At 40.8% G+C, this 27,500-nt stretch overlaps 4 protein-coding genes across 8 annotated transcripts in view; 1 reads left to right on the top strand and 3 right to left on the bottom strand.

Moving 5' to 3' along the window:
• Positions 1 to 12,019, bottom strand: part of LOC146458245 (cytosolic beta-glucosidase-like) — a 12,915-nt gene extending 896 nt beyond the window's left edge. The window contains exons 1-3 of one of the 3 annotated variants that reach the window (XM_085090983.1): positions 11,323 to 12,019; positions 2,171 to 2,441; positions 597 to 772 (exon numbers count right to left, since the gene is read on the bottom strand). In XM_085090983.1, coding sequence (XP_084947109.1) covers positions 597 to 772; positions 2,171 to 2,441; positions 11,323 to 11,980 — 1,105 coding nt within the window. In that variant the 5' untranslated portion in view covers positions 11,981 to 12,019. The other 2 variants (XM_085090982.1, XM_085090981.1) reach the window with 2 other exon arrangements.
• Positions 12,020 to 14,280: 2,261 nt separating this feature from the next.
• Positions 14,281 to 16,134, bottom strand: LOC146458244 (kelch-like protein 21). Its single transcript, XM_085090867.1, has one exon. The coding sequence runs from the start codon at positions 16,132 to 16,134 to the stop codon at positions 14,281 to 14,283; it is 1,854 nt and encodes a 617-aa protein (XP_084946993.1).
• Positions 16,135 to 19,167: 3,033 nt separating this feature from the next.
• Positions 19,168 to 27,500, top strand: part of LOC146458240 (cytosolic beta-glucosidase-like) — a 27,462-nt gene continuing 19,129 nt past the window's right edge. Inside the window, exons 1-5 of one of the 3 annotated variants that reach the window (XM_085090985.1) lie at positions 19,168 to 19,325; positions 19,519 to 20,128; positions 21,514 to 21,748; positions 22,192 to 22,373; positions 23,067 to 23,488. In XM_085090985.1, coding sequence (XP_084947111.1) covers positions 19,251 to 19,325; positions 19,519 to 20,128; positions 21,514 to 21,748; positions 22,192 to 22,373; positions 23,067 to 23,464 — 1,500 coding nt within the window. In that variant the 5' untranslated portion in view covers positions 19,168 to 19,250 and the 3' untranslated portion in view covers positions 23,465 to 23,488. Of the gene's footprint in view, positions 19,326 to 19,518; positions 20,129 to 21,480; positions 21,749 to 22,191; positions 22,374 to 23,066; positions 23,489 to 27,500 lie in introns of those variants that run through there. The other 2 variants (XM_085090986.1, XM_085090984.1) reach the window with 2 other exon arrangements.
• LOC146458243 (uncharacterized) overlaps positions 26,255 to 27,500 on the bottom strand; it is a 1,508-nt gene continuing 262 nt past the window's right edge. Inside the window, exon 1 of the mRNA XM_085090999.1 lies at positions 26,255 to 27,500. This exon is cut by the window's right edge and continues 262 nt beyond it. Within this exon, the coding sequence (XP_084947125.1) occupies positions 26,971 to 27,500 (530 nt within the window). The 3' untranslated portion in view covers positions 26,255 to 26,970.

Below are 27,500 nucleotides of genomic sequence, written 5' to 3'. Positions count from 1 at the left end.
TCTTACCCTCTCACCCCTCCCACATGATTATGAAGCTAATAATACACAATGCTACAGCGTTCAACGTTGTTGCTCAGCAAATGCTGAGTGATATCCAGGCGTGTTGGCGACATAATAAGTCGCTTGATGTTTTCTTTTGCCGTTCAACGTGTTTCACGCTGTTCATGTAATATATCGAACACCAGAAAGTGTGTTTCATCAGATATCCAAATACTGAGAAGTAGATTGAAAAAACGAGGCGCAGCAGAGTTTTTTTTTAAACGACTTCGAGGTGTTTGGATATCTGATGAAACACACTTTCGAGTGCTTGATATGGCTTCTCAAATGATTAATAATTCTTGGAGAAATTCAAGGCTAAAGTTGGCAAACTTTTATGGTAATTAGGAACACATATCCAAACCACGGCCACAGTAATGATTTTCTTTGTTTTCTCATGATGAATTGTGAGTTTGAGAAATCCCCGAGAGCTTGCTCGCAGACTAGAGAAATTCTGCTCATCTGGTAACAAAGTTCAACTTGATGAATGACCTATTTTCAACATTCAAAATGAAAAAATTCACTTGAGCCGTGTGTCATTGACTTAAGAAGTGATTCACCTTTTGGCCAGGACGAGTGACTAGACTGTTTCATTTGCTGATCAGTCATGTAGTTCCAGTCCACCTCTGGCGGGAACTCTTGGTGTTCAATGAGAAATGCACTGTACATATTCAAAGCGAAGAAATCCGCCGTCCCCTTGATAAGCAGTTTCTCTGTTTCAGTGAACTCAGGTAGTCTAATAGAAAGAGAGGAGCAGCGAAAAAAGAAATAGCGTTACTTAACTTGCTAAAGTTTTGAAAGGGTCCTGAAGGGGTGAAATAGGAACTGGGATTTGCCCCCTTTTCTCCGGGAAATGGGATTTGACGCTCTGGGAACTGGGTTTGGTCCCTGAATTCGGGCTGGGAATGAGATCTAGGACAACTTTTGGTCTGCAAGCAAGAAGTTGAGCAAAATTTGGGTTAGGAAATAGGATTTGATACAACATATTGGCCGTATTTACACTCAGACGTCTTAAACGTCTAGGCGCATTTAATGTGTACCTAATATAAATGCGGGACACACTTAACTTAGACCGGGACAAATTGAATCTGGGTTTTTCTTCAAAAATTAATGAGAATTAATTCTGATTACCAGAGGGGCTATAAACATAACTGTATAAGCAGTAATCACAAAAATGACGAAACAGGAGGTCCACTATACCGTTCAACGAAAAATAGTCAAGATCAAGCGAACAATATACATACGCCGCCATTGTTAAGTATCATTTTGCTATAGTCTCATTTGGAGCGGTTAGAAATAAACTATCGCAGCTTACGCGTCTGCCTTGGTTTTGCTTTTGCTGAGCTCTGCTGAATCGAAAAAAAGAAAGTATTCGCGTAAAGTGCTCTTATCATTCACAGCAAAAACGCTGTTTTCAATATCAGAAGCCAGAAGCAATTCTTATACCACACCAAATTGGGCTTGGCATCTGACCAGTTGCATATTTTCTCGTTCTTTTTTTTTTTTTGGCATAGGTTGCATGTTTCGTACGTTAAGAAATGGCTACATCTTTTCCCCTAATCAGCTGTGGTTGCTCGTTTTCCCACCTTTACCACCAGTTCACGTTTTTCCGCCATGTCAAGCAAGAATTCGTTACTTGCGGGTTGCTCGACATTGGCTGTTTCCCAGCCTTTAGCATCAGCTACATTTTAAACATTGCGGGTCAGTTATTTAAACAGAGTCCAACTTAGGCCGCGGTTTAAGACAATCAGTGGGTCTCCAAATCTGTTTATAAGTGGTTTATTTTAAGTAGATTAATAGTTTTCTAGTTTGGGATGCAAGCCTTCTTGTTACAGTCAGCAGCAGACAATAATGTTTGCCGATATGACTGTTCGCAAAATTGAAAATGGCTTAGAACGTGGTTTTGTTAAACACCGTCTAAACTGTCTTTTAATAACTGACCCTGTATCTTTAACCACGTTCAAGCATCAAAGATTAATAAGAGCTTAAAACTATTAAGTTTTTTGTGAGTCTGTTAGTTCATAATTTCTGAAAATTTGCCTGTTTCTCGGGGATCGGAACCCTTGAAGCACTATCCCTTGGTTTTGACATATAACATCTGGACGCTCTCGTGCCACAAAAAACTCCTTCATACCTATTTGGAATTCCTTTAGCCTCGCTGTTCTTCTTAACAGTCTTCTTCATGACGTCAGGCCAGTCTCCGTTGATGAAAATAGGGTTTGCAAACCATCCGAGCCACCACTCTATACTGCGTTCAGCGGCGTCTATATCAGCTTGTTTGTCAGTCTTGGGTTCACCCCAGTGTGTATTGAGGATGATTGACACCTTTCCCTGCTGAGTGGCACGAAACTCTTGATCGTAGGTATGCCACGCCTTGGCATGAGCCAGAAGCATCACATAGGCAACTGACAGGGAAAAAGTCAATTGGAAAAAGAATTAGCCGTTTTTTTAAGGCCGGTTTAAACGGTTTTAATATTTTCTTCAACATGCGTCCAACACTTTGTTAACCAAGTGTCGGGGGCGTTTGAAGAGGTCGTTCAACATTGTTGGAAGTGTAAAATGATGTTGAAACGTTGTCGAAAGCGTGTTGAATCAAGTTTAAATTGGTTTAACCGTTTCATTCAACATCGATTCAACATTTCCTTTCTTCTTGAAAATGTTGAATTGCGTTGGAACCGTTTGAACACTCCGTTCATCCAGCATTTGTCCAACATCCGTTCAACTTTTGTTGAACGAATGTTGGGCGAATGTTGAAACCATTTAAACAGTTCAGACATTGCGCGACTCGGGCAATTTGCGAAAACTTTGAAAATACGTGTGACGTCGAGTGAGTACATGAAATGTTCGGCTTCCGGACGCTGTTTCTCATAATTTGGAACGGATCCGATGCAGCGTACAGGGCGTATTCGAGAAACATTTTAGCCAAAAAAGAAAACCGGGTACCCTCGCAAGCTGTTAGGTAGCCCGGAAAGTTTTTTAACACTTTTAGAAGATAGTGAAATTCGGATCCACGAAGTCGGAACTGCAACGGATGCCATTCCGCGCCGAAAATTACTTGGGTATCAATTCGCAGTCAGTTTGGTAGAAGCTGAGGATCATTTGGGGATTGCGATCATTTCGGGGTCAATTTGGGGGTCATTTCGGTGGCTATACAGTCCTCTATGGTCCGCATGGGAACGAGGTCGTCTGCAGCACCCCATGGTTTTGCAAATGTGAAATGTCACAGTAGCGTTACTTATTTTAAAAAAAGTCCAAATAAAACATTTGAAATAACTCGATCGCTGTTACCTTTATAAGTGGCTGTACGGAGATCTTTCTTTGCTGGTGGGTTTTGGCCGATACCGTGTGCCAGATAGGCTGGCTCAGATGGCATATTTATTGTTACCCACCATTTCACTCGGTCTCCAAACGCCTCAAAACAAAACTTGGCGTAGTCGTTGAACACATCGGCTACCTCTGGGTTTAACCAGCCGTCGTACTTGTCTTGTAGAGCCTGGGGTAAATCAAAATGGTACAAAGCCACCATTGGGGTGATGTTGTTTTCCAACAGCGAGTCGATCAACTTGTTGTAGTATTTCACTCCGGCCTGATTCACTTCATCAACAGTTCCTTTCGGTAGAATTCTAGACCAGGAGATCGAAAACCTGTAAGACCCTACACCGAGATTTTTTAACAGCTGAACATCTTCGTCGGTTTTGTGATACGAATCACACGCTATGTCACCTGTGTGGTTTAAGTATGAATTCCCTCCCGCTTGAGTGAACTTATCCCAAATGCTGGGTCCTTTCCCATCGGCATCCCAACTGCCTTCGATTTGGTACGCTGAAGTCGACGTTCCCCACATGAAATCTTCGGGAAATTCGCCATAGGATGACTTATTTTGTGCGTCCACCGTTATTTTCATGCATACAATACAGAGCAGACGAACGATAAAAGATACTTCCATTTCACGTGGCATTTTCTGCGCTTTGTTCCGTTCAACTTGCTAACGAACAAAAGAATTGTTGTTGTTGTTGTTTTATTGTCTATCTCGAATCTTCAATCGCTAATTATTCTGCCATTTTGCGCATAATTTTCAATGAACTTATCAACAACAAGAATTGTTATTGTTTCGTTATCAATCTGGAATATTAATCTTGAAAAGTTAGGCTAAGTTTCCGCAGATCATTTGCCATTTGCAAACTGGATAAACTTTAAAAATTCTGTTGGTCTTTCACAACGGCGACTATCGCGCAGCCAAGTGTGAACTAGGCCTTCAAATCAGTTTATGGTAGTGTGAGGCCGGCGAAGGAAGGGTTTTTCTCCCCCTGTTGTCTCAGTAACCATTCTTTTCTCCTTTCCTCGGATTAGTCTTTGATATATAAGGTTGGGTCTCTATCTGGTTTTACCCTCGTCATTAAATACGAAAGCTTTTTAAAACGAGGGGTAAGAATTTCACACTCCAAACACGAGAAAACATATGCGGACGAGAAACAAAAAGCAAGAGTTTTTTTTAAAAATCGCTTCAATCTCTGAATAATATGAGGTGGAAAATAAAGGTTCTTTATTTGTTCTATTCAGTGAGTTCCTTTTCCACCAGATTTCGATCGACTTTAATGAACAGCGTTCTTGTTTCACATGTTTACTCAATAGGCATTTCACTGGTAGGGACAAAGGACTCATTTCTATTCTTCTCGATTCATTGCTTGCATTCATTTTGTCCGGCTGCACAGATATAAGCGATTGTAGCAGAGTTGTCGTTCCCAGGCCTTTTCCACCTTGCAAACAGGGAGGGGCTGGGAATGAGGTTGCGGTTGTAGCCAGTTGTTGCGAATTTTTGTAGCTTGTAGAGCTAACTAAAAGCTTCAGAGAACTGGGAAAATAGCCTACAAAGGTGAACTTATGTGGTCCAGGCAGACTTCAAAATCCGGTATTCTCTGAGGTAAACACTGCCATAGAAACCAGTAGATAATTAAGCTGCAGCCTTAATTTGAAAGGAAAAGTGTGACTTGTCTACAAGAATCTGAAAATGGGTTCAAAAATTCTCATACAAAAGAGTCCACTCTGGTCCTCCTGAAAAAGTACCATTCCTGGGATCAGGAGTTCATGTATGACCCCATGAAATGTCCTGCGCGTTACTAACAAACATTTAGCAAGACAAGAATAAATTAGATGAGGTGGATTTTGGTTTATGCCATGCATGTTGGAGGAGGACAAAGTTATTGTAGTCATGTCCGCTTGCATTTGCGTCCATACATATCCTTAAGATTTGTTGAATTGAGAATTCAAAATGCCTTAGGATTAAAAGCTCCCCCTTTGATAATGTTTTTAAAATTTGCTTTTTCTGTTTCCATTGGCCATTATCATCAGTATTTCAACTCATTGTTTTAGGGGAGGTGGGTAACTTCTCAGTGCAAGTGGTCGATTTCCGGCCTAATCAAACCGGAAATACGTCACTACCGCAACTTAGGTCACGTTTCTAGTGAAGCGTGACTTTTCAAATGCCAGTATTCCGTAGAATTAAACATTTGTTTCAAATAACTATGAAACAGGCAATAATGCAAATAAAACGTTTAGAATAACTCGATTTTTGGTTACCTTTATAAGTGGCTGTACGGAGATCTTTCTTTGCTGGTGGAGTTAAACCGAATCCGTGTGCTACTAGGGCTGCCTCCCATGGTTCATTGATTGTTATCCACCATTTCACTCGGTCTCCAAACGCCTCAAAACAAAACTTGGCGTAGTCGTTGAACACATCGGCTATCTCTGGGTTTAACCAGCCGTCGTACTTGTCTTGTAGAGCCTGGGGTAAATCAAAATGGTACAAAGCCACCATTGGGGTGATGTTGTTTTCCAACAGCGAGTCGATCAACTTGTTGTAGTATTTCACTCCGGCCTGATTCACTTCATCAACAGTTCCTTTCGGTAGAACTCTAGACCAGGAGATCGAAAACCTGTAATACCGCACACCGAGGTTTTTTAACAGCTGAACATCTTCGTCGGTTTTGTGATACGAATCACACGCTATGTCACCTGTGTGGTTTAAGTATGAATTCCCTCCCGCTTGAGTAAACTTATCCCAAATGCTGGGTCCTTTTCCATCGGCATCCCAACCGCCTTCGATTTGGTACGCTGAAGTCGAGGATCCCCACATGAAATCTTCGGGAAATTCGCCATAGAAGAACTCATTCTGCTCATTCGCCATGATTTCAACGCACAGCAAGAACAGGAAACGAACAGCATATGGGAGTTCCATATCGCGTGACGTCCCCCTGCGTAAATGCACGAATTAACTACAAGAATTGCTAATTTCACTGTTGCTTAGTAACTATTTGCAATGAACTGACGCACTTTAAAATAAATTGTGTTGTTTTTTGGCTGAATAAGTTTAGGGGCGGCGAAGGAAAGGTGGGCTGATGCGCGAGACAAAACAGAATTAAATCAAATACATGTAATAACTTTAATACTGATTGGGCGATTTTCACGATGAAATTATCAATTGAGCATTGCATAGTTCGCATAGCTGATCAAAAAAGAAGGAATACAGTTACAACGAATGTTAAAATAAAAAAAATATATAATAATTTTATGGAATTCTGCCCTTCTTCATATTTTTCTTTCTCCACTTCCCACAACTGAACGCAGAAGCGGAAATAAAAAATGTCGTGTGACTTTTTAGTTTCTGACCCTTCTGTCGGTGGCTTTTGTATCCAGAAGGAATTAAAAGGTCGGAAGTCAAGAAGCTAAAAAAAAAAAAAAGGAAACCGAAAAATTTCTAGTGGCGATACTGCGCCCCGTCACCTTTAATATTGCATATATTGATGGAGCAAAGCTGCATGTCAACTTAATGTTACCAAAAATTACTATTGGTAGCATGAACATTTTTTCCGCACATTTTCTCATATGGCGATTAACAGAAGGCGATCACCAGTTCAGTGTTTTTAATTTTACCGTTATCATTTTTAAGTTTGCCGGCAAACGAACCGAAACTTTCACTGTATTGATGAAGCAATCGAATGATACTGTGTTAGCAAAATCGATGTCCAAATTTTACGTCTAAGCGCGCAAACTTCTATTGGCTATCGATCTAGATCTCCCTTCCTATCTGTCTGTCTCGCGTGGTCAAACTAGACTGAGGTTGATAATGTTTTATGACACTCCCGGAGCTGCTGAAATCTTTGACAATCCACGTATTACTGGCTGGGAGGTTTATTCTGAATAGCTCAATCAGTCGTACATCGCGTATCGACTCCTATTTCGCGATGTCTCGTAGATGCACTCCCGGGTATACGCAATACAAAAACACACATTTTTAAACGGGGGCTTTCCAGTTTAATTATAACGAGAAGTCAGTAAAAACACAGAGTGCAGAGGAATCAAACTTGACCGTAATTCCGGCTAAATTCTAATTGGTAATTGGTAACCATATAATAAAGAACAAGATTGAGATTGAGATGGAAAAAAGAATAACCGCGTTACGGACGATTCGTGGTTGTACAGTGTTTTCTTTCTTGTTTTTTGTTTTCTTTTGTTTGTTTTTTTCATAGATTAATTTAAGTAATGAGATTTTGAGAGCGGAAGCCCTTTGCAGGCTGTACATGTCCAAGTGTACGGCCTAGCAGCAAGTTGTTGAAAGGTACAGGAAATGCGTTTTAACGCTTCCTGTCAACAAGAAACAGGTAGCGTTATCAAAAACGGAGCACGAGGACCGAACTTTTACCCAAACAGCAAATTACATGGTACAAATGCGTCAATGTCTCAAACGCGCTCGCATAGGTTTCTTTTAATTGCCTTCCCCTGAAACTCTTCAGCCAGGGTCACGCGAGCCAAATGAGCAACACCGAGCAGAAAATTTTCTGATTTGTCATCAGTCCCTACTCCTTCTAGCACAGTCTTTGTTCTCCCGTCGGTGGCCAAGGAGCGAATGATTTGCCTCAAAATTATCGGCTTAACTAGGGAATACCCCGCCACTCCAAAAGTAATCCTGAAAAGAGCGGCTACGTGGCAACGCAGCTACGCGTACGGGTCGAAACAAGCGCTCTACACATGAATATACCTCGTTCTTTAATTCACGAGCCGAAACAAGCGCTTTAATCCACGAGCCGCAACCACGTAGCTGCGTAGCCGAAGCCACGAAGCTGCGTAGCCACGTAGCCGCGTAGCCACGTAGCCACGTAGCCGCGTAGCTGCGTAGCCACGAAGCTACGTGAAGGAGAGGGGGTGGTATTTACCACTGTTTCTGCGTAGCCGCGTATCTACTCGTTTCAGGGTCACTTTTGGAGAGGCGAGGTATTCCCTAATTACTATCAAATTTGCATTTCTGTTGAAGCTGCTCGGTTTTGAATCTGGTGCAGAAATCATGGCGGTAAGCTACTGCAACCTTAACTTGCGATTGGGGTCACAGTTCTTTTTGTCTGCCACCTCAATGACAAGAGGACTTATGAATTTTTAAGGAATGGCAGTTTTGCAAAACAAATGCATGGTTTGATGGTCTTTGATCGTGAATCCTTACCATTCTTTTTTACATCATGATCGAAATATCTAGTTACCGTCAGCAGAAGCAGACGATGGTTTTATTCGAGGAAACTTTCCTGATGATTTTATCTGGGGTGCTGCAACAGCCGCATATCAAATCGAAGGCGCTTGGAACGAAGATGGTAAAGGCCCAAGTATATGGGACACGTTTCGCCACGTTGGAGGGAAAATACACAACAATGACACGGGAGATATCGCCTGTGATAGCTACCACAAAATCGATGAAGACGTAGCTCTCCTGAAGAACCTCAGAGTAGGTTATTACCGATTTTCCATTTCGTGGTCTAGGGTCTTACCGCATGGAACAATAGATAAAGTGAATCCCCTGGGAGTTAGATATTACAACAAGTTGATTGACACGCTGTTAGCCAATGGGATTAAGCCGGCTGTCACATTATACCACTTTGACTTGCCGCAAGCCTTGCAAGATGTTGATGGTTGGCGTAATCCCCAACATTCCTGACATCTTCAATGAGTATGCACGATTTTGTTTTGGAGAATTTGGAGACAGGGTTGGACTATGGTTGACAATTAATGAGCCTCACGAGGAAGCATTGGATGCCTATGGCCTTGGTGCTTTTGCTCCAGGAATAAAAGAGATGGAAGCTGGTCGATACCAGGGTAAGTGCCCAGCTAAGGTGGGGTCATGGTGATGTATACAGTATTTTACTGATAATTTCCATCTTTTTTGTCATCAAAATTAATAATGCACATGTATGATCCCTGGTACCAAAACAGGGCCAACAATTTTGCAATCCCTTATCCTGCAATTGAAAGCTTTTTTGCAACACTAGTGCAAGTGCCTTTTTGGTGCATATTTTACGTTTTGTGTTAAACTCATCAACAATAGATGAGCTTGGGAGCTGGTGCCTAGAAGGTTGGTGGAGCCAGGCAGTAATCAGGCACGGGGAAGGAGGTATCCATGGCAACCCTGCGAGCGGCCACCAAATAAAAATGCTTCAGAGAACAGGGGAAAATAGCCTACAAAGGTGAACTTATGTGGCCCAGGCAGACTTCAAAATCCGGTATTCTCTGAGGTAAACACTGCCATAGAAACCAGTAGATAATCAAGCTGCAGCCTTGATTTGAAAGGAAAAGTGTGACTTGTCTACAAGAATCTGAAAATGGGTTCAAAAATTCTCATACAAAAGAGTCCACTCTGGTCCTCCTTCAAAAAATACCATTCCTGGTCATGAGGCCTTTCTAACCAGAATTAATGTGCCATGTCGAAACCCCTAAAAAGCTACTTGCCGACGAATTAGCTTTGAGCGGGAATGAATTTGATTAAATTCAATATTGAATTCAATCTTGTATTGATCGCATTCTCTTTCCCACGAAGAGCGAAAGTATAAGTGTGTTTAGAGGAGAGAGGAAGATCTTAGCACTTATGAAGCAACTTTCTAACACCTGCCGCCGAGACTTCTTAGATCAGAATTTATGCAACCTGCAAAGGTAATTTAAGGAGTTGTACCGGCTGTAGGCTGCTTGAGAACGATATATCTTCCCATGGTACTTCTTTACGCGTTTCTAGACTGCAAAGAGTCCCTTTCTTGATAGTTGACCGGGGAAAGAGTTAATCAAGGGAACAAGTGAAGTTAAGCGAAATATGAAGAAGCCGTTTCGATCATCAAGAAAGGAGATGGTGACGGGCGACAAACACGCAAAACTGCGCGCCATTAGCATATAAGAGATCACGTGACAGATTCGGCGGGGGCGATGTTCTAAACGAATTAATAGAATTGGATTTACATTTCGAAGATTTGCATTGGTTAGAGAAACTATTGATGACTTTGCATCTGCTCAAGGTGGCCGGAATGGATTTCCTTTTTATTTTTCTGGACGTAAAGTTTGGCGTTGGAATATATGTTTGTAAGTGTGTGTGTGAGCAACTTGTGACGCTATGTGGCACCAATCAGATTGCGGCTTGTTTACGGAAAGTACTTTCAAACAATGAACAATGCGCTTCTAGCGGTGATTGGCTAAGCTAAAGGTCAACGAAGGTCAAAGTTATCGGCCGTCTTTTAAGTAAGCGACGGCTGGTGAGGGATTGATAAACATTGATTTTACCAACCCCCGAGTTATTGGTTTGCTCGGTCACAACATCATCTGAGATAACTTCCAAGCCAGTATGACATCACGCAACGTAACGGAGGGCCAGCAAAAACAGTGTCACGCCATCTTTTTGTGACTTGCTTCCCATCAGCATAGGTCATGCATGTTTTGCGTGGCTACGTTTTTTTCATGTTTCGAATTGAAATTTGGCAAACATTTGACATCACGGGAACGTTGAAAATGTCAGTAGTTTGGTGCTGTTCACAAAAACATTGAGCGTTACTGACAAACATTTAGCAAGACAAGAATAAATTAGATGAGGTGGATTTTGGTTTATACCATGCATGTTGGAGGAGGACAAAGTTATTGTAGTCATGTCCGCTTTCATTTGCGTCCATGAATTAAAAATTCAAAATGCCCTAGGATTAAAATCTCCCCCTTTCATGTTTTTAAAATTTGCTTTTTCTGTTTCCATTGGCCATTATCATCAGTATTTCAACTCATTGTTTTAGGGGAGGTGGGTCAAGTAACTTCTCAGTGGAAGTGGTCGATTTCCGGCCTAATCAAACCGGAAATACGTCACTACCACAACTTAGGTCACGTTTCTAGTGAAGCGTGACTTTTCAAATGCCAGTATTCCGTAGAATTAAGCATTTGTTTTAACTATGAACCAGGCAATAATGCAAATAAAACGTTTAAAATAACTCGATTTTTGGTTACCTTTATATGTGGCTGTACGGAGATCTTTCTTTGCTGGTGGAAATAAACCGAATCCGTGTGCTACTAGGGCTGCCTCCCATGGTTCATTGATTGTTATCCACCATTTCACTCGGTCTCCAAACGCCTCAAAACAAAACTTGGCGTAGTCGTTGAACACATCGGCTATCTCTGGGTTTAACCAGCCGTCGTACTTGTCTTGTAGAGCCTGGGGTAAATCAAAATGGTACAAAGCCACCATTGGGGTGATGTTGTTTTCCAACAGCGAGTCGATCAACTTGTTGTAGTATTTCACTCCGGCCTGATTCACTTCATCAACAGTTCCTTTCGGTAGAACTCTAGACCAGGAGATCGAAAACCTGTAATACCGCACACCGAGGTTTTTTAACAGCTGAACATCTTCGTCCGTTTTGTGATACGAATCACACGCTATGTCACCTGTGTGGTTTAAGTATGAATTCCCTCCCGCTTGAGTGAACTTATCCCAAATGCTGGGTCCTTTTCCATCGGCATCCCAACCGCCTTCGATTTGGTACGCTGAAGTCGAGGATCCCCACATGAAATCTTCGGGAAATTCGCCATAGAAGAACTCATTCTGCTCATTCGCCATGACTTCAACGCACAGCAAGAACAGGAAACGAACAGCATATGGGAGTTCCATATCGCGTGACGTTCCCCTGCGACATGCACGAATTAACTACAAGAATTACTAATTTCACTGTTGCTTAGTAACTCTTTGCAATAAACTGATGGACTTTAAAATAACCTGTGCTGTTTCTTTGGCATTTTATTTAGGGGCGGCGAAGGAAAGATGGGCTGATGCACAAGACAAAACAAAATTGAATCAAATACGTGTAACATATTGCGAGATTTTCACGGCGAAATTATCAATTGCGCATTGCATAAAATAGCAACGTAGTTACAACGAACGTTAAAATAAAATAAAATAAAATAAAATGTATACTAATTTAATCTTATTTTGCTGTTCTTCATAATTTTCTTTCTTTACCTCCCACACTCTGAACGCAGAAGCAGAAATAAATAAAAATTGATTGACTGTTTGGTTTCTGACCTTTCTGCCGCCCAGAAGGAATTAAAAGGTCGGAAGTCAAGAAGCTAAAAAAAAGAAACCGAGAAATTTCTAATTCAAGTGGCGGTACTACCCCCCGTCACCTTTCATATTGCATATATTGATGGAGCAAAGTTGCATGTCACCTTAATATTACCAAAAAATACTATTGGTGGGATAAACATTTTTTCCGCACATTTTCTCATATGGCGATTAACAGAAGGCGATCACCTGTTTAGTGTTTTTAACTTTCCCATTATTATTTTTAAGTTTGCTGGCAAACGAACCGAAACTTTCGCTGAATTGATGGAGCAATCGAATGATACTGTGTTAGCAAAATCCGCGATGTCCAAATTTTACGTCTAAGCACGAAAAATTTTTTTTGGCTATCGATAAAGATCTTCCCTCCTGGTCCTTCCTTTGCCTCCGATTTTGTAGGCTTTCATTCTTTGATCAAGATGCACATTCTCTTCACTGTTTCTCTACATATTTCTTATTGTACAAGTTCAAAGAATTTCTATTACCCTTTAAGCCCTAACAGCGATCAGCATCAAATTTCTCCTTGTAATATCAATGCTTCTTCAACCCCTGAGGTCATGAGAATTAAGGAAATGATCACCCAAGGTGAATTTTCTGCATATTTTAATACCCTCTCCACAGTAAGTTTATGAGAAAAGTATGGGGACAAGGCAGAAGAATTAATTTGTTCTCTGATATTTGGGGTGAAAGGGTTATAATCAAGGCACTAATTAATTCTTTGGTGATAAAGTTAAGTCAGATACTGAAAGTAGAATGAGATGCTGATCACTGGGTAAAATGGTTTGTACTTGAAGGGTTAAGATCACCACGTGTCAATTCTATACCCCCACCCCCCCCCCCCTTGGTTATTACCAGGGGAATCCCCTACATTAGTAGTTATTTAACTGCACAGATTTGTTGGAAAACACATCAAATTGAAAAAACTGATTAATTTGTAATTAACATGGTTATAAAATTTACAATAGCCTTTTTTAAAAACATGATTATGTATCAGTGTCAATCAATATTGGTTTTGAACCAAGCCAGAAGTCTTATATGAAACTATCAGTGTTCTGAGTCTGTGCAATGAGAAACTCAGGGAGATATGGACACCTAATCTTTCTTCCATTCCCCCAGGGGGGGAGGGTACTTCCTTATAAGAGGCTAATGAGGATGTGCCGCTGGATGGGGTCGCATTTTCACGCCTGGATTGACTAGAATGGGGTTGCATTTTCAATAGAGTGACTAGAATGGGGTCGCACATTTTCAGATTTTTGGGGTGAGTTAATTCTGTTAAGTAGGGATTCAAAATGGTCATGGTTAAAAAGTTCAGAAAGTTGTTGTTTATTAAATGTAACAATAACCTCGCATTACTTTCCATTCTTAAAAGTAGATGCATAAATAGAAAGTGACTTAGCTGGGATCACGAAAATTACATTTTCCCAAAAAGTGACTAAGATGGGGTCTATAAATGGCCAAAAAATAGACTATAATGGGGCAGGGATTCTGAGAGGCCAGCGGCACATACCCAGCAAAACTGAACCCAAGTACCCCCCCCCCCCCCCCCGGGTCCATTCCTATCCTTGAAAGTTTGAATGTGATATTGATGAGAATATATACTTTTAAAAGATGAACATAAAAATCACTAAAAATGAGGACAAATGCCACACAACTGGCTGCCATTGAACCCCTTAACCTACGCTTAACCTTAATTTACTTAATTTTGATAGGAGCTTTGGAATTTGTCTTGATTATGCAAAATTAATTGAATAGAATAAATTGAATTGAACTGCTAGCAGCAAAAATAACAATCTAGTGAATACAATTTTAATCTAAATTTGGCTGTATATAAAACTAATTCCTCTAATGTTAGTTTACATGATCACACATTTCTTGGAAATTTTTAAACGGTCTTCAGGGTATGAGGCTTGTTGCAGGAACTTTGATCCTTTAAACACTCTCATAAAACAAGCAAAAGTAATTTCGTAAAAGCCTTCGCTCAGTGAATGGTTATTGCATTCCAAAGGTAATGGAGCAATCTCCTGCCATTCATTCTTGTCAGGGTCATAGTATTCAATAATACTGTCCTGTCGATATTTTCCTCTAAGAATGAAATTTTTTACTAAACAGAGCTTGTTATCAGCACACAAACACGTTAAGAAGATTGCCATCTTTGGCCTTGCTATAAACTGCCATTCATTTGTTGTTTCATGGTACACTTCACAAGATAGTGAACAAAATTCTTCTCTGCCAACAATGTAAATTTTCCCCTTTGCTGCAGCAGCACAAGCATTCATTCTGGGTTCCTGAAGGTCAGCTACTTTGTCCCATGTGTTTGTACTAAGGTCATACCTGTCAGCGTTTGGCAGGGCCTTCCATTCCCAGTTGTCTTGTTCTAATGAACCACCAAGAAAATAAATAAAATTGTTTTCAGTGGCCACAGCACAAACTCCAAACCTCAAAACCATGTCACATGATGTTATATCTTGCCAAGAGTTTGATTCGGGCGTGTATTTCATGAGATAGGAAAGATGTCTTTTGCCACAAGGTGAATAGACTCCGCTAAAGCGCAGAGAAACACAGCCAGGGCAAGATTTACCATATTCACACATCAAGGCATAAATATCCTCTTCATTACTAACACAAACACAATCAATTTCCCTCCGCACTTCATTCGGAAATGACTCCCACTTGCCTGAGAATGAATCATAGCTTAATGAGCTCCTGCATCCCTGAGATACAAAGTATAAGTTACCGTGACAAGAGACTACATTGTTGGTGTAACAACTATATCTGAGATAACGCGGCACCGTCCCACGAAACCTTGACCATTTATCCTCACGAGGATAATAACAAAGAATTTCATCGTCCTGTCTATTACCCTTACAGCCTACTACTATAACGGGAATCTCAAGGGACTTTCTTGGTTTGACACGGAGATGATGGAAACTTTTAGAGTCAATTAACTTAGCAGCGTCCTTCACGAGATTCATGCAGCCTTCATTACGATTCACGAGATCATTTGTCACGATATCACTGCGTAGAAAGTCACGCGATATATAAACAAGTCGAACTTCACGAAACAACTCGGCAAAATAGTCCTTTCGCTCGTTTTTTTCGTGATCAACCCATGTTAGAATGATCTTGAAAACATCTTCCTCGGCGCTTACATTTATTTCGTCACTTGAAATCCACATTTTAACTTCATTGCTCGACAGATTCAAAAACTCTTCCGCTTTCCCTACGGTGCTGAAATTTGAGAGGATGTAGTTTCTCGCGTCGGAAAGAAGTTTTTCGCAGTGGTAGTTTTCTGCAAAATGGTAGGTTGATACACAATTACAAACATTTAACTTCTCTGCCACAGTGTTCCCAGCAATAGTTTTCAGATGCGGAAGAACTAAATAGTCTGCCAATACGATCAAATCTCGAGCATTGTCTTCAGCTGTTATCTCAACACTCCCAGTGTAGATAAATTCCAGTATGTCGCTTAAACAAACCTCTGTTATCATTTCCAACCGAATTAATCCTTCGTTAGACTCTTTCATGTCGCTACTGAGCAACTTTTCGAAAAAAGTGCTGGCATCTGCAAGAATACGTCTGTGGGCTTTGAATTCTTTCCCACCCTCGACAACCAAAGTAATGTCGAAAGGATGATCGAGTGTTTCTTGTGGAATAAAACCTCGGTTAGTACCCGGAACGTCAGGACTGTTTTGTGATGAAGCTTCCATTGAAATGAGGTCTAGTTTTAATTTCAAAGCCAGTTGTTGTTTATAGTCCAATGCATTAATACATAAAAACCTTACAGTGACCATGGAAGCGCGAGACTGGTCTCTATACCAACAGGCGGCCCAAGGTTGTGGTGATCATATTGCGTAAGAGAGGTTAAGAGTTTGTATGGGAATATTTACGATCGGGTTTAGGAGGTAAAAATTCCGAAAATTTCTCAATAAAAATGACATACCTTGTTTACACGGTGTACTGTTTGTTGTTTCTCTGTCTCCTTTTGCTGATTTGAGGTCATTTTAGCGAGTTATCGTTTCCTGGGTTTCACACACGCTCCAAAAAAACAAAAGAGCCTGATACTCAGGCTAAGTCTGGGGCGAAGCTTTACGAACGAAGGAAAAGAGCCGAGACGAAAAACGTCCCATCTTGCGGTCTAGTGTAATAAGCTTTAAATAAAATTGGTAACCATATAATAAAGAACAACATTGAGATTGAGATGGAAAAAAGAATAACTGTGGTGCGGACGATTAGTGGTTGTACAGTCTTTTCTTTCTTTTTCTTTGTTTTGACTGAGAGCTCTTTGTAGGCTGCTCATGTCCGTGCAAGGCCTAACACCAGGTTCTTGAAAGGTCCAGGAAATGCGTTTTAACGTTTCCTGTCAACAAGAAGCAGGTAGCGTTATTAAAAACGGGGCACAAGGACCCAACGTTTACCCAAATAGCACATTACAGGGTACAAATGCGTCAATGTCAATGTTCCAGGTCAGCCAGGGGCTGTTTACATGGAAGGAGGAAGATCCTAGCAATTGGAAGACCCGAGAAGGCGGAAAAACTTTTCGTTTGCTTTACATGCAGAAATTTCGGCCGAAGTGGTTACCAAGTGGAGAAGGAAAATTAAAGAAAGTGACTGTCCGGCTGCCGCCATGTTTGGTTTTTTTTTTGTCCCTAGTACTAGGATCTTCCGAGCGAAAGAAGTTTACATGGTGCTAGGATCTTCCTAGTGCTAGGATTTTCCTATCTCTCAGCTAGGAAGTTCCTATCTCTAGGAAGATCCAACAAAAGTACAACTTTTTGCATGTAAACTGAATAGAGAAAACATATGGCGCTAGGATGATCCGCCCTCTAGGATCTTCTTAGTGCTAGGATCTTCCTCCCTCCATATAAACAGCCCCTAAATACTATCTTAGGCCCCGTTTATATGGAGAAAAGTTGTCCCGGGCAAGAGGGTCACCCTCCCAGCCGAGTCAACTTTAGCGAGCGTTTATATGAGAAAAAAGTTGACCCTTTTGCCCGAGCCAAGAGCTGACCGTCTAGAGATCATGAAAACATGCGAAAAAAAAAACCGCCTCGAAGTCTGCAAATCAAATCGGTTGTTTTTCTTAAGTTTACAAACGTTGGCTGTTTATACCCAAGAAATTCTGGTTCCTATGGTTTTTGAAACCAAGTTAAACAATTCTGAAGTTAAAACTTGCCGGGCAAAATCGGTTTGCGAAGGCTACACAAGTCGTGGTTGACTGAATCTAACCGCGTGACACTTCAAGTTCTTTTCGCGTTGAATTTCGCCTGTCGTTAAGTCCGTAATCACACAAAACTGAGATACAAGCGTTTGTTGTGGCATGACTTGATAACACTAAACGCCAAATGATTTATATACCTTTTCATATAATTTGACTTTGTTGGCGTTGAAGTCGGTGGCATTGAACTCGCACATTCCCAATGACAACAGAGCTCACGCATGCTCTGATTGTCTCGCCTTGACGGGGTTGACCCGGCTAGGCGAGCCAAAGTGTTTACATGGAGAAAAGTTGGCCCGGCTAGGAGGGTGACCCTACCATCGCAAAAGGGTGACCCGGCTAGGCGGGTCACCCTTCTAGCCGAGCCAACTTTTTGTTTCTCATGTAAACGGTTCGCCAAGTTTTGTAAGGAAATGTAGGAAGAGTTGGCTCGCCCAGGGTAGCTCGGGTAGGCGGGTGACCCTTCTACCCGGGACAACTTTTCTCCATATAAACGGGGCCTTACTGAAACTCTTCAGCCGGGGTCACGCAAAGGAGGAAATTTCAGGTATCCCACAATGCCCCGCTTCCAACTATATTATCAACTCGATGTTGATACGTGATCTCGCATTTGCGATGGGGTTTCTCGGAGTGAACGCTGATCTGCCCTCTCCATCGCCATTGCTTTACGTGAATTGCTTAGATTTAGACAGTCAGAGTTATGTCAATTCGTCAAACTTAGCCTGCTGTCGGTTTCTAACGGTCATGGGACACGTTAGTTTTCCAAAAGACTTACGAGAGCGGCTTCTTTGCTTGTTTGTGCGATCAGAAACATTGAACGGCCGCTTGCCACTCGACTCTTCTTCCACTTCTTCCATGCATTTACCGTTTGCTTGAATATCGACTTAAAAGGAAGCATTTATGTCACCACTTGATGTAGAATAGAACCGAACAGAATCGTGCTTAAAGTACTGTTCATTTCGACCGGGAAAACGAGTGATCGTTCAAAAGCAGTTTAATACTATAAAAGCATTATGCAGTTGTTTACATGTTTGGCGCCAATTTAGGCAAACTTCAACGAACACAAATTCCTTTAAAACATGGGGACTTAAGGGGACCTTGAATAAAATTCAAAGGAGATACTATTCGAGCAACAACAGGCAAGATTTCACTCTAATGTACCCAGGATTGAACTCGCTAGGGTCAAATTTGGGTCAAGCATTTGAGAGCCGCGAACGGACAAAGCGAGTCGATCATGCATACCACTCGAAACAATTGTATGTTTTTCTTTATTCTTAGGCAAATTAGCTGCGAAATTGTAATGCACGCTTGAACTTAATTGCCAAAGCAATACACGAAACGATTTAACTTACATTCTCAGACCCTGAATAAGAAAAAATAGCCACTTGAAATTCAGTCGATTTGGGACTGCGAGCTCGCCTTCGCATCGATACTTGACACCTTCTAGTCGATAATTTTTCGCGGAGACTCATGGGATACCTGATATCTCCTCCTTTGGGTCACGCGAACCCCTAAGAGCAACACCGAGCAGAAAATTTTCTGATTTGTCACCAGTCCCTACTCCTTCTAGCACAATCCTTTGTTCTCCCGTCGGCGGCCAAAGAGCGAATGATTTGCGTCAAAATTATCAAATTTGCATTTCTATTGAAGCTGCTCGGATTTGAATCTGGTGCGGAAATGGCGGTAAGCTACTGTAACCTTAATTTGCGATTGGGGTGACGGTTCTTTTTGCCTGCCACCTCAATGATAAAATGTCTTATGAATTTTTCAGGAATATGTACAGCCATTTTGCAAAACAAATCCATGGTTCGATCGTGGATCCCTTATGTTTACCTTTTTATACCATTCTTTTTTACATCATGATCGAAATATCTAGTTACCGTCAGCAGAAGCAGACGATGGTTTTATTCGAGGAAACTTTCCTGATGATTTTATCTGGGGTGCTGCAACAGCCGCATATCAAATCGAAGGCGCTTGGAACGAAGATGGTAAAGGCCCAAGTATATGGGACACGTTTTGCCACGTTGGAGGGAAAATACACAACAATGACACGGGAGATATCGCCTGTGATAGCTACCACAAAATCGACGAAGACGTAGCTCTCCTGAAGAACCTCGGAGTAGGTTATTACCGATTTTCCATTTCGTGGTCTAGGGTCTTACCACATGGAACAAAAGATAAAGTGAATCCCCTGGGAGTTCGATATTACAACAAGTTGATTGACACGCTGTTAGCCAATGGGATTAAGCCGGCTGTCACATTATACCACTTTGACTTGCCGCAAGCCTTGCAAGATGTTGGTGGTTGGCGTAATCCCAACATTTCTGACATCTTCAATGAGTATGCACGATTTTGTTTTAGAGAATTTGGAGACAGGGTTGGACTGTGGTTGACAATTAATGAGCCTCACGAGGAAGCATTGGATGCGTATGGCCTTGGTGCTTTTGCTCCAGGAATAAAAGAGATGGAAGCTGGTCCATACCAGGGTAAGTGCCCAGCTAAGGTGGGGTCATGGTGATGTATACAGTATTTTACTGATTTCATCTTTTTTGTCACCAAAAGTAATAATGTATGATCCCTGGTACCAAAACAAGGCCGACATTTGTAGTTCCTTATCCTGCAATTGAAAGCTTTTTTGCAACACTAGTGTAAGTGCCTTTTTGGTGCATATCTGTGTTAAACTCATCAACAATAGATGAGCGTGGGAGCTGGTGCCTTGAAGGTTGGTAGAGCCAGCCAGCAATCAGGCACAGGGAAGGAGGTATCCATGGCAACCCTGCGAGTGGCTACCACCAATGGCACTATCACACTGAACCCAATCAGTGGAATACTTACCAGACCCGATACTTATTAAGGGAGGGGGGGGTGGGGCTTGCCAATAAGGCAAAATGACCTATCTCGCAGGCCAGTAAGCAAGCAAATGCGATGCGAACCATGGGGCACCCCTCAGCAGAGAATACAAAGGTCGCCCCTGAGTTGTGAGAAGAGGCGACTGTTTACTGGCATTGAGCTGATTTTAACCTTGCCTAAATTACATTTAGCCAAATAAAAATGCTAAATAAACAAGAACTAGCTTAGCTAATACTTTTGAAAATGCAAGTGACTTACATAAAAGAGATACCAACGCAAATAAAGCACAAAGACGTAATGTTTGGGGGCAGTGTTTTCTGAGGAAGCTGGGGAATCTGAGCGAAAACAACAAAAGCTCTAAAATGCACTAGTTATTGGTTGGTCATGCACCAAGCTCTTCAATTCCTTTACAACTTTATAGAAATCAGAGGTAATCAACAGCTGTGGACGGCTAGAATGACAACTTTAAAAAAGAGTTGGCCAATGTTTTTAAGTTCTTCCTTTGTGTACTTGAACAATCACTAAACAAATGACTATGCTTTGTTCCTCCCTTGAGAAATCTCTTGATATTTTCTCAATGTTAGCTGGGAGCAGTTTCACGTCTGAGCAGTTTTGACTAAGACTGTGCGCCGCAGACAGAATCAACCGCCGGTAAATACTGTCTGCAAATCAGCACCCAAAACCTTGTTCTAGACCCCAAGGGCATACCAGGATCCGCGTACACTCTGCGATTGCCCTTTACACAAGGTCATTGTTCGATTGGTCTGGTTTTTGCCAATTAGATTGAAGGGGATTTTAAAAGTGACTTCTGGTATTTCGTTTCCTTTGTTGGGGGTTTAGAACAAGGATTTGAGCACTAATTCTCAGACGGAATTTTACTGGCACATTAAATCACAGCAAAATCGCCATAGCAGTGCTCCTTTAACTGTATGTTGGTATTTTACCAAAAAAAATGCTCATTAAAATATTGTCCTTGATTTTTGTGCAGCTGGCCACAACATGTTACTGGCTCATGCAAAAGCCTGGCATACATATGACAAAGAATTCCGAAGTATCCAGGAAGGTAAAGTGAGCATTGTGGTTAATGCGCAGTGGTATGAACCCAAGACAGACAAGAAAGAAGACATCAAGGCAGCTGATCGTGGAATGCAGTGGTTTCTAGGCTGGATGGCACATCCTGTGTTTATTGGTGACTACCCTGAGGTCATGAAAACACGGATCCTGGAGAAGAGCAATGCCCAAGGGATCCCTTCCAGGTGAGTTTGAATCAGTGTTATTGCAAATCCATAAAATTGCTAATATTTAAGTGTTCTATCTATTATAAGCCCCCCCCCCCCCCTTCCACCCTCCCACTTCCTCTGATAACCCCCTCCCTCATTTGGACTAGATTAATCCCTAGTTTTTCTTTTCTTATTTCTTCATGTTACAAGATCCTGAATATTTTGAGTTAGATATGAGTATTTCAGTGCCATGGCAAAAACTGTGAACATCTTTTAATTTGTTATTTGTTCTATGGCCAATTGGATGCTGGATCAAACTGCAGGAATAAACCATAAACTAAGCAGTTTGCAATTTATTCACCTTGTATCTGATTGATTCTCTAACGCCCAATACAATAAACATTCCAGAGATTATTCTTAAACTAGCGTTCATGGTTTTTGTAGACACAGTGCAACTATTGTTTCTATGGTTTTTGTAGGCTTCCTACCTTCACTGAAGATCAGAAGATTTTCCTGAAGGGTACAGCTGATTTCCTGGCTCTCAATTACTATTCAGTTTCATTTGCTGAACACCATGATTTGTCCAAGGAGAAAAACATCACCTGGGGCTACCACACAGACCAAGAGATGAAGGCATCAAGAGATCCTACCTGGCTTAAAGGTTAGTCCATTGGAGGGACGTCAAGGGTTTTGTCAACCTGACCCTCCCCTTCCACCTTCAACTGTACTCAAACTCTTGTCCCAAACTTTTAAATGGATTGATCAAATATCACTTTGAAAGTTTTCAGATTGATTAAGAGAAAATCACATTGTGTCATCATTTTTTCTCCTTAAATGTGTAAATTACCATGTGTATGTGGGGGCATGTAGCTCAATTCTTAGATGGTCATCTCTCCCCCTCCCTGGTAGGGAGAGCAGAAGTGCAATGTACCTTCGACCACCTAAAAATCAGGTTTTGGAACATGGGACTTCAAAAAATGCAAGGCTTAATATTACTTTAAAGAAAGGGAAATTGACTTTATACTGCTGGTTTTTTACAATGCTAGCATTCATGTATTTCACCAGTTGCTATAATTACTGTTTGTATTCTTAGATATATTATGTAACTATATAACTCGATTTGTTTCTTCCTCTCTCCAACAAAATGAATGATGGCAAATAATTAGAACCTTGATTAAGTGAGAAGTCATTTGCCAGCTATCATGAAATTTAGGATGGATGGATTAGCATTCCATCCAGGGGTTGCTGACTCTAGAAGCAACAAAATTAGTTTGCTGGTCCATCATGGTGAGTAGAGTGTATGGAATGTAGTTATAAGGCAACCCTAAAATCTTTCATGCTGAAACTCTTTCAGGTGATCCATCTTGGTTATACTGTGTTCCATGGGGTATGAGGAAAATGCTGGTCTGGCTCAAAGAGCAGTATAATGACCCAGAAATTATCATTACTGAAAATGGCTTCAGTGTCCATGGAGAACATAATTTAACACTGCCTGCCGCTCTTGATGACAAAGACAGGGTTACATATCTCACAGGGTACATTAACGAGGCTCTAAAAGCAGTGAGACTGGATGGCGTTAAACTCAAGGGATATTTTGTTTGGTCACTTTTGGATAACTTTGAGTGGGACGATGGATATCGGTTTAGATTTGGTATCCATCATGTGGACTTTGATGATCCCAGGCGACCACGCACTCCAAAACGTTCCGCAGAGGTCTACAAGGAGATTGTGGCAAAGAATGGTTTTCCTTAAGACAGTGGGCAAAGGAATAAAAATTAAATTATGTAGTTTTATTTTTGTGGCATACAAAAATTATTTTTTTCTGAATATTTTTTTGTGTTTCCATTATTTTAGAGTATGGTAACAAAAGTATAAAGCTAACAAGAGAGTAAGAAATGCTAAGGAAATACAAGCCATTCCATGACCTTTTTTTCAGTTCTTCTAAACTTAACTGCATATTTAAAAAACAATGCTTTTATTACCATTTTAGATTTAACTAGGCGGCATTTTTTATCATTTATTTCCAGAAATGCATCTAACCCTGAATTTGGGTACTTTATATAAGACAGACCTTTTTTTCATTTTCATGACTTCATGTCTGACATAATTATTTGTGTTTTAGTAAGACCTAAGTTAGGGGACACCTTGTGATGTCTATCATAGAGTTCATGCATCTCATTAGCGTGCATTTCTGGACATATCTCGAGAGTTGCCAAATTTGCAGTCATATATCTCTTTGGTACCAAGATTATGTTTACATGATCAGTAAATTGCAATAGAAAATTCATTCCATTTTCATGTTTTGATGATAACTGAACAACTCAAGGTTAACCCATATGCATTTGTCTTGATGAAAAATATATAGAGATATTTTTTTCAAACAAGTAGCCAGCACAAACTACTTCATTTTCTGCCAAGAAATTAACCCCCCCCCCCCCAAAAAAAAAAAAAAAAAAAAATCAGTGATGAATTCACATGCAAAGAAAAATGCGTCATTTTTCCATTATGGAGACGGGGAGAATAGTGGTTCATTTTTAATTGTCCAAGATTGAGGCTGTTGGAAACAACCTGACTGTTCTCATATTGAGGAACATTTAATAAATTATTAATAAATGATTATATGTAATGTTTGCAGAAACTGTCAAACTATCTTGAATAGCATAACTTTGCTATCATTGTCATCATCATTACTCAATCCCATTGTTTTGCAGCTGCATTCTTAGATAATGATTTTTTTTTTCACAGGACTGGTGTAGTTTCACCTAGCTAGCTTTAGTCAAATCTGCACTTATGGGCCAGATGTCACAAACCCATTCCAAATTTTAGTGGTTTTTTTACCTCGGCTGTGAAGCCAAGCTGGAATGGAAGAATGGAAAGGAGCTCTCTATTTTCTGATTTTTGGAATCATGTCTGTATACTGAGAAATTTACTTCCCTTAAATTTTCTACCTGAAATTTCTGAAAATTTTAGTGAAATAGAAAATGCTCAAGTCTCTTTATTTTCATGTTTCCCCTTCAATCTTGGCTTTATAATTGGAATAGGAGAGTTCAAGAGCTGTACGTGTCTATATCTGGCAAATCTAGGAGCAACCCAGTATAACAATCCCGGATAACAGCTCCGAGCCCGGGGGGGGGGGGGGGGGGGGTAAGCTGTTGGCTCACCAGGGAAAGGCCCCCAACACTACCTGGCAGGCGAGTTACTGGAAGTTACCCTTTACATAGTTCAAGCTCACAAATGCTGGAGAGTGACTAATAGTCAGTTGGTGGTGGCTAGTGTGAGGTGTCTGTGATTTGAGTTCTTTATGTGATGTTAGGAGAAGTTCAAAACTCTGGAGTTTGGTTTGTTTGAACTGTAATTCAAAATTGAAAATGTCAAAGCAATCACAATAGCTCAAAGGAAAATAATATTGCAAAATCTGCAATTCTCCAGATTGTGAGCTTGCAGAGGCAGCCTGTGATTATGTTAAGCAACAGGGAGGGGAAGGGGGGGGGGCAGAGCAGGTGCGACCACAGGAGGGGTTTTGATTGCAATCACTTACCCAGGATGTGGCCTTTCCACCATTTTGGTGGACCTTCTAACAAACTTTCAAAGGCATTTAGACTTGATCATGTGAAAATAATGTGGTATTTGAGCAGAAATTCTCAGTTTGATTCTCTGCTGCATTCATAGGTGCATTATAACAACAACTGCCATAATAATTATTCAGATGAGCTCTGAACCAATATATTCTAAAGGACTTTTTTTTCATTGTTAATGTTTGGAATTTTATGGTACTGATTCTGGTCTACAGTTTAAAATGGTACAGTGGAACCCGGTTAATGTGGACACCAAAGGGGCAGGCAAAAGTATCTGTAACCTCCGAGTGCCTGTTTTAAGGGGGCTCTCACAAAGCATCGCAGACATGTTTTATTGATACAAGTGTACAATTAAAAAGCAACTGTAACGTAAATTCAAATTGAAGAAACCTTTCACTTATTCGGATAATCTGGCACTAGAATAAAATAATGTTCTCTTGGTGCTTCAAATGGGACTGGCAACATAATCATTTAAAATAATTAATATGTAGTCAGTGACTTGACTCTGCAAGTTATGCCTAGTCCCTGTACAGCTCTCTTCCAGGCCTTCATGATTCAGTGACCAAAAAAATATACAGACTCTATTACTCATTTAAATTCGGATTTACAGAGTAGCATACGTATGCTACTATCTAATGGATTGACCGAGATGAAAGACAGAAAGAGGCCCAGGAGCTAGGCAACACTGCACTGACATGTTCAGGTTGTGATTAAGCCAGATGGACAGAATATTAGACAATTTACACAGTGCCTAGATAACCAGTGTCCTTGACGTATCCATTGCCTGTATTAACGAGTATTAAAAACAAAACACTACATTAAAGATTTTGAATTCAATGTAGTGTCTGCCTCAACTGTGCGGCATCGCGATGACAATTTTCTTTGTTTGAATGCTTTTTGACATGTAAATATTGTAAATATATATCAGGTTCTTTAACAGCAGTTTTTCAACTTTTTTATAAGCTTTTTAACTTTTTTATAAGCTTTTAGCTTTAAGACTCATCGTGTTGAAATAAAGGCTTACTTACTACTAATACTACTACTACTACTAGTATCCATATTAAGCAGGCTAGTGTAAGAGAAATATCTGAGCTTTTCATCAGGACAAACACAACCGTCCGTAACAAACAGGTGTCCATATTAAGCGGGGTTAATACAGGTTAATAACCAAAATAACTAAAAATGCGTGTACTCAAAGGACATTTATTTGTTCTTTGGCGAAAATGAACAAAACATAATGTGGGCTAGTATTTTTGATAATATTTTTAATGTTTGAGAAGTGAAAAAATCTTCCAATTTTCATTTTTGCTGAAGAACAAATGCCCCTTGGGTACACCCAGTTAGTCTGTAAACAGGCTCCCAAGTGGGTTATAGGGGGGAGAGAAAATGCTACCGTTCCATGGTAAGATAGATGATTGTTGACAGCTTTACAAAAAATATTGACACATTGACTCATTTGAATATTTACATAATTTGTCGATGAAGCGATCGAATGAATCTTTTCCCCATATCTTTGGCTAACAACCTGTTTTTCTCTTCAAGTCGCCCTTTACCCCCACTTGACCCATTTGGCAGCCTATTCGCAGGCTAACACGCATTTAGCTAAAATAGTACATTCATCTCTTGAAGGGCTAAGCTGGCACACAGACATTTCAGTTCAATCTGTATCCTTAATGAAGTCAACTAGTACATCACCTTGGGCTTGCACACGGTAGCAACAGCCCGGAAGTTCTTTACTTTCAATTTATGACCTCCTCCGCCACCAACATTTCTCATAAACCGGTAGAAATCTCCCGGTTTGGCTTCCTTCACGACAGGGTGGTGTTGAATTACAACATCTATTGTTTTCTCGTAGTGCTCTGCGATCCCAAACAATTTCCGATGTTCTGCTATCTGAATCGGCTCTCCATCGGTAACAGGTCGCATCAATTTCAAAAACAGTTCTCCCTTTCGATTTCCCCAGCCTTGGTCCTGCCAGGTAACCGACAAACTCAGTTTTTTCACGGTGCTAGCGAGTTCTGGTGTATCAAAATACAGCTCAGGCCACCAATGACCACGTCTCGGCCCGTCCATTTCAAAATCTTCTCCTGTCCATTCCTCTTTGGCCAATTCAACTCGCGGCATGATCGAATGCATTCGCTTAGAAGTTCGGTGTAAACGCACAATATCTTCAGGATCGAGGAATCTAGCGATGTGCCGTAAGGCTGAGTCGG

The sequence above is a fragment of the Pavona decussata genome, unplaced genomic scaffold, assembly GCF_977016875.1.
Source record: "Pavona decussata unplaced genomic scaffold, jaPavDecu1.1 SCAFFOLD_233, whole genome shotgun sequence".
Lineage (NCBI taxonomy): Eukaryota > Metazoa > Cnidaria > Anthozoa > Scleractinia > Agariciidae > Pavona > Pavona decussata.
Note: the sequence above shows the minus strand (reverse complement) of the source record. Positions and strands in the feature narration are given on the sequence as shown.